Here is a 7,692-nt window from a genome sequence, read left to right as displayed (position 1 = left end):
TGCCTATTTATAAAGATTCATGAGAGGAGGAGGCATCTAAAGGTGTAGAATCACTCTAACTCCCTCAAGATCTCTCACATGACTCACCTAAAAGGTGATGGTGGCTAAAATTAAGGAGTCACCTAGTTGACCTACATATAGCTTCTGACATGATTCTCTTTGTTGCTGCATAGGTATCATCAGGGCGTGTAAAATGTATATCGTGCAAAGAGCTAAAAGAAAGAAAAGTGACCCTAACATGTAAGTGGCCCCTATTAAGTAAACCTTTAAAATTATAGTTAGTTATTAAAGTTTGCAAGATTTTATCATGTGAGAAACAAACACAACAAAGTGATTTGGGGCATTCTATGTTAGTTTATGTCTCATATCACATTGTTGCGGTCTTTCCTTGATTGATTTGATTTTTGTGATATTTTACAACATTAGTTCATTTTTTCATAGTTCTAAGATTAATGCCAATTGAGCGTTTAGGTTTGGAAGATACTCTTAAAGCAAAAAAACAACCACAACAACGTGATATATGTAGTATTATATGGTAGTGATGTGTGAACACACTTAGGACAATCGGGGCACTTTTTTCCTCACTAGGAAGTTTTTTTCCATGTGCGTATGTACACCCTCTTATCTACTCATTTTGGGGTGTGTACTTATCTTTTGTATCTAGCACACATTTGTTTATTCTAATCTAGTTATTTTGTGTGCTCTCTAGCTTCTCTATCTTATATCTACCCTTTCTAGAAGCATTTTGTTCTCCAATTATATACTACTGTTTATTGATTTTTGTACGCGAGTAATTTATTAGGTCTATTTGCACATGTCCAATACTAATGCAATAAAGAACAAAGCCAGAGCCGACCGTTGCATGAACGACGCGTAGCCGCTGTGAGCGACTAGGTGTCGTCCATGCGCCCCCTCTCTGCATGCTAAGCTTCCATCGCCCCTACCCTGCTTCCCCCTTCCATCCTGCCTGCTGAACATCCCTTCGCTCTTCCTCCTCCCCCCGAGAGGGGGGAACTCTGTTCTAGGATGTCTCTGCAGAACGTTGTGCTTGCTATAGAGCCTCGTCATCCTCGCATTCCACACGCGAAGGAGCTGTTCTTCCGTCTCTGGTCCTGCATCAAGTGCCATCAAGGCCCCAGGGTGGTTCGCTCACCACGCGCAAGGCTTCTACTCCTCTCCTTCATCATCATAAAGGACCGGGAGGCCTGGGTGAAGCTGATGGAACTCGGGGGTCCCTTCTCGACGGCCCCCCACAGGGTCATTCTGGTCATGTGCGCTCGGCTCCCCCGACTTCCTTCGTGGAAGCTGTTCGTCTGCCGTTATCAGGTCATGTTGTTCCATCTCTTCCCCCTAAAGCTGTTGATAATCCACTGATTAATCTGTCACACAGAACCCAACCTTTGAGGAAAAAATTGGTGATTTTGATGTTGATGATGATGGTGCTGTAATATGCGATGATGAGGAATTGGCAGCATGGCAAGACCATCTGTCTTCACACGCCCTGATAGGTCTCTGTCATGGTGCGAGACCGCCTGTTGACACCCTGAAATTCTGGATTAAATCGAATTGGGAACAGAAGGGAATTAAAGTAGCCTCTGTTCAACATCTGCCTAATGCGTACTATATGTTCCTGTTTGAAGACCAGGTAAGCGCCTCTTCTGTTATCAACAGCGGCGGACAGTGGATTATCAGAAATACCCCCCTTTCTTTTTTTAGATGGTATGATTCATTTGATCCCAAAGGACCCAAACCCACCAAAATCCCTGTCTGGGTGGAATTTACAGATATGCCAACAAAGTATTCAATATGGGCTAAGAGGATAGGGGGTTCTGTAGGTAAGGTTCTAGGACAAAAACCTTTTCAAGTTGTTAATCCTCAATGGGCGCACCAAATGCTCATTGAGGTTGACACCGCCAAACCCCTCAAAGAGAAAATTCCCCTGAAAAACAGAGAGGGCCAGATTATTTATGAGCAAACTCTGACCTATAAGAACCTCCCGAACGCCTGTTTTAATTGCAATAAGCAAGCGCATCTTATCAGGGACTGCCCTGATCTCCATCAACCAGCTACTAATGATAAAACCCCAGCCAAAGAGGAGGCTTTTGTCCTGCCCCAGAGAAAACATGTATCCAAGGCTAAAAACAATAAATCTAATTGGCATATCCCAGCCAACAGATATGCCCCCTCTTAGCTGAGGTGCAAGACGGTCTAGAAGTGCAATTTCAGGCCAAAGAGGCTAGTAGCTCAGCCCTTATAGGGGCTGATCAACCATCCCCGGGAAGGGTCCCCAAGGATCGTGTTTTCGTTAGTCAAGATCTTGATTCCCCTATGGAATCAGATGAGGATTTCATTGACAAAACTCAGCGTATTGATGAAGTTTTCAAAGCCCAACTGGACGAAGAAGATGCTTCTTTGATGAAGAGGATGTCCCTCTCACCAATGAAACAGCATGATGAGGAGGACTTCTCTCCCCTTCTTATGGGTTCGAAAATGAAGAGGAAAAAGGAAAAAAGCCAAGATGTCCTAAGAACCTCCGTGTCTACAGGGAAACCATCAAAAACAAGTAAAAAATGAATTCTCTTAACCTTCTCTCTTTCAACTGTAAGGGGCTCACAAACCTGAAAAGGGCTGTAGCCATCAATATGTGGTTAAGGGACTTAAATTTTGAATTTGACCTTCTCAGTCTTCAAGAGCTCAAAATCGGGGGTCCTCAGCTGCACATGAACCTTCAAAAAATCTCTAGGAATGCTCGGTGGTTTTTTACCAATCATCACTTTGGGAAAGGTGGGGCTGCGATTGGCATCCACATGAAGTGGGAACACGCCATTTTAGATGCTTGGTCTGATGTTAACCACTCTTGGACCGCTGTTAGGATGGGCAACCCTTTCAACTTCACTTTGGTTTCGGTGTAGCCCCCCTGCTTGGCCAGCTTGAGAGCTGCTACCTGGTAGTCTATCACTCAGGTTGTGGGACCCATCTTGCTCATTGGTGACTTTAACATGGTAGAGGCCCAGGTTGACAGAAGTAGACTTCTGGGCAGTACCATTAGTGGTTATGAAAATTTAAGCTTATTTGGGCCTTCGCTCATGAAAGAAAACACGCCATTTTGGCATGGCTGGTCATGCACAAAGCGACCTGGACCCTTGAGAAGGCTCTGAAGTTTGGGCATGGGAACGATCTTTGTCCCCGCTGTAATACCAAGTTGGAAACTGTCCCCCATCTCTTCTTCTCTTGCCCAGACACTAGACAATTCTTGGATGTTCTGAACAAGGCCTTTAAGAAAATTAGGAACATCCCTCTGAGTTGGAAAGAAGTCCTCCTAGGAGAATGCCACTCTCTGGACCCCTTAACGTGGTAGTCCGTCAGAATTCTGTTTCTTTGGCATGTATGGAAGCAACGTAATGAAGTGCTATATGAAATTAAAACTAATCACCACTTTTATCTTTTTCTTGACAGTGTACTCAAGCTAATCCATCAGCTTCAGCCGAGTGGTGTTCCCATGGAGGTGGACCGTTGGCAAGACCTACCTTGGAGGAAATGGAAGAGATTCCATGGCTCCTCGCATGGCCAAACAAAGGAAATTATGATACAAGGGCTGCATCTGGAATGTCAAAGAAGGCTACAGAACTCCGAGTACTACGTCCAGGCATCGGAAAGCTTCTGTGGGGTTCCTTAAGCCCTCATGGTCTCAATCTTCTGCTCATGATGTTTTACCATCCTCTCTCCCGGAATAGAAGACAGTCAAGCTCCAACTGGGACTGGCTGGCCACTGCCGATGAGTGCTTCAGACTGTTCATCAGGATTTGTCTTTTGAACTGGTACATCAGAGTTTTTCTGCTACAGTGTTGCTGTTGTTCCTTTTTTCTGAAGGTCCTTACCTTTACTGGTGCTGGCTGGCCGAACTGTTCATCATGATATGATTTAGCACAGTTTCTGTTTTGTTGCATGTACCTTCGAAGTTTCAGAGTTTTTCCCCCTTTTTCTGAAGGGTTCATCAGGTCGTAGTGTCTTCCCATGGACCTTCCGCATGGGATCTTGTAACCACATTTTTTTAAATATATTCCACCGTTTTAACAAAAAAATAAAGAACAAAGCCGTTCATAGTAATTTATTAGGTCTATTTGATCAAATTTTGGTATTTGCACATGTCCAATACTAATGCAATTAAGAACAAACCCGTTCATAGTATTTAAACGTACTGAGGATATTCATCATGTGTAAATTTGAAGTATCTGGATGGCTTCTGTTCTTCTCTCACACGCTCTGTGTCTCGCACATATTAATCCTTCCTTTTAGCTGGCTCGCTCTCTCTCTCTCTCTCTCTCTCTTTCACACACACACACACACACAATGGTTGAATATATAGAGCAACCTCAGATTCGAAGCATCAAGGAGCTTGTAGATTCGGGACTTCGGCATGTGCCTGCCCAGTATATACGCCCACCCGAGGAGAGGCCGTGCCTCTCCGAGACTGCTAACTGCACCCTTCAAGTGCCAATTATTAACCTTGCAAACTTCCATGGACAAGCCAGGGCCCAAATTACAAAAGAAATTGGGCTCGCCTGCGTCGAGTGGGGCATCTTTCAGGTACTGAAAAGCACCAGTATCCCTGCAACTGCCCATACTTTGCATTCATTAAGAGCCCAAAATATTGGCTTTCTGTGACGGTAAGCTGTAGGAGCTTGCTTTCATAGTATCAAAGAGCCAACCTTGCACAACCAACGTTTGCATTAAATTCTGCAACGGTAAGCTGCAGGAGCCTACCTTAGAAAACCAACTTTTGAATTAAATTTTGATGTAATTATAAGGTGATTAATCATGGTGTCGCGCCGGCCTTACAAAGCCAACTTTGGGGTGCTGTTGCCGACTTCTTTGCATTGCCAACCGAGGACAAAATGCGATTAATCTCGGAAGACCCATCTTGTCCATTGAGCTTCGTCACTGGCTTTGTTACCCACTTAAGAATTCGAGAGTGGAAGGACACCTTAGGATTGAAACCTTCCCCTACCATGGATGTCAAGCTGCTACCAGACTTTCTAAGGTGAGTTTTCGGACACAAAAAAAGATCCTCCCTTCCAATATACATTGTTACAGCTTGTCTTTAGCATTTCATCTATTCCATTTTGATAGCTTAATTTTTCACGTGGATGAATTTTCAAGGATCAATATAAGAGTCTTGAAGGTTTCCTTATTATGGCTTGTACCCCCTTGTCGGTGTTCCTGTATCATGTTACACGTTAAAGTTGTTGAATCATCATATGTACTTACAATTATGCCCTTTATAATGTCTTCTGAACTCCCTTGGTGGACGTTGTTGAATCATCATTTGTTCATACTCCCAGGGCCCCTATATTAGACTTTCATAAACAAATGGCTACCGTTGAACACATCCTATGTGGAGCAATTTTTGCAAGTTTGGCATTGGAGCCCAAGGCCTTTTATAAGCATATTTATCGACAAACCATGGGATGCAATTACTACCCTGCTTGTCCAAAGCCAGAGCTTACACTTGGGTTGAGTTCCCATTCGGATTTTGGATCACTCACAATCTTGATGCAAGATGAAGTGCCAGGATTGCAAGTTAGAAAAGGAGATGAATGGGTCAATGTGAATCATATATCAAATTCATTTGTTGTCTTTTTGGGAGACCAAATTGAGGTACGTTTTGATGCATGCCATGCAATAAGCATTAAAAGCCACTTAAATAAGATTTTGTAGACATATTGTACGTGGGTGAATGGCATTCTATTGCATGTATTACAACCACTTTAACATAACAAGACATTTGTCATGTAATGATGTTCTTATACTTATCTTCTTTCACAGATATTAACAAATGGACACTATAAGAGTGTCGAACATCGAGTTGTCACAAACCTAAAGAAGCCAAGAATATCCATTGCTTGTTTCTATGGTCCAAGTGAGCATGAAAAGGTGGGACCTTTAGACAAGTTTGTGAGTGATGAAAGTCCAACTACATACAAAGAAACTATTTTTAGTGACTATCTTAAGAATGGATTCAGTAAAGGACTAAATGGCAAGTCCAATCTCGAATTCAGTAGGGATCATCAATCCATTCCCCCCAAGGAACAAAGAATTCCATTTTCTTACGAATGTACACATGATAGTACTTTATGATCAAACTCATCATGCCTTTCTCTTTGTAAAATAGGGAAAAAATAATCATATAGAGTTTTATGTTAGGCCATCCTTTGTCCTATATAGGTAGTAGATTATGGTCGAAATCATCAAGTCTTTCTCTGTGTAAAATAGAAAACAAATAATCACAAAGATGTATGTTGTTTTCCTCTATCTTTTGAAAGGAAGAATGTTAAAAAAACATTGCCAAAAGCATGAAGACTCTCTATGTAAAATAGTTGTAAAAAAAGCACGTAGAGGTTTATGTTAGTTTTCCTCTATTTTTTCAAAGGAACGATGTAAAAAAAACACTCTTTGCCCCCTAAATTTGAACTTAAATCAATAGTGAAGTGACTCTCTCTCTCTCTCTCTCTCACACACACACACACACACACACATATATATATATGTCTATATGTATATGTATATATATACATACATATAGACATGTCTATATGTATGTGTGTGTGTGTGTGTGTGTATGTGTATTATACATGTATATATGTAAATATATACATACATACACATTACACATATACATAAATATAGATGTGGGTGTGTGTGTCTCGGCTTCGTGTTCGTGTGTGTGTGCGCATATGTATATATGTATGTATGTTTGTAGTATATATATATGTATAAATTTATATAAAATACATATATACATACATACCTACATATATGTATGCATGTATGTAGTGTATATATGTAAATATATACATACATACACATTACACATATACATAAATATAGATGTGGGTGTGTGTGTCTCGTCTTCGTGTTCGTGTGTGTGTGTGCATATGTATATATGTATGTATATTTGTAGTGTATATATATGTATAAATTTATATAGAATACATATATACATACATGCCTACGTATATGTATGCATGTATGTAGTGTATATATATATATATGTACTCCTATGTATATATATATACATACACACACACACACACGTATACACATATATACCTACATACCTACATATATACATATACGTATATATGTACATACATATATACATATATATAGTATATACAAGTGTGTGTATGTATGTATGTACATACATACATTCATATGTGTGTGTGTGTGTGCACGTGCATGTGTATATGTACACACACACATACTATGATGCGTTTGAGGATTTGTGTGCATCAATTTGTGCTCATGGAAGTGTCAAGAGGGTATTTTCCTAACTAGTTTGCATGCACACCATCATTAATAGTGTCATGTCCTTTCGTAGTCCCTGCCAAAAGCAATGTCGACGAGAAGCTTGCACGTAAGAGTACAAAGAATGCATGATCACACTTTAAAGAAAGGTCATTGTCACCGTAGAATTCCTCCAAAAACAATAATCCCCTCATGGGAGGATTTTTGGAATTTTGGAAGATAGATGGAGATTTTGATTTTTTTCTTTTTAGAAAAATAGTTTTTTCATAAGGTGAATTTTAAAAATAAAATGGTGGTTGATTAGGCTCCCCCACCTTAGTTTAAACACCTAATAACTATGATTAGTGTAGGATTAGGGCCTCTTCACCATAGCCATGCATTTTT

The 7,692-nt window shown here is 40.7% G+C and overlaps 1 protein-coding gene across 1 annotated transcript; it reads left to right on the top strand.

The window, feature by feature from the left end:
• The first annotated feature begins 4,350 nt into the window (after nt 1-4,350).
• LOC147619323 (fe(II)/2-oxoglutarate-dependent dioxygenase 4-like) lies at nt 4,351-6,138 on the top strand. Its single transcript, XM_086773429.1, has 4 exons — nt 4,351-4,587; nt 4,809-5,041; nt 5,343-5,658; nt 5,827-6,138. Exons 1-4 carry the CDS (start codon nt 4,351-4,353, stop codon nt 6,136-6,138), a joined length of 1,098 nt encoding a protein of 365 aa, XP_086629555.1.
• The last annotated feature ends 1,554 nt before the right edge of the window (nt 6,139-7,692 follow it).

The sequence above is a fragment of the Cibotium barometz genome, chromosome 33, assembly GCF_041138505.1.
Source record: "Cibotium barometz isolate CiBa-2024 chromosome 33, ASM4113850v1, whole genome shotgun sequence".
Classification (NCBI taxonomy): domain Eukaryota; kingdom Viridiplantae; phylum Streptophyta; class Polypodiopsida; order Cyatheales; family Cibotiaceae; genus Cibotium; species Cibotium barometz.
Note: the sequence above shows the minus strand (reverse complement) of the source record. Positions and strands in the feature narration are given on the sequence as shown.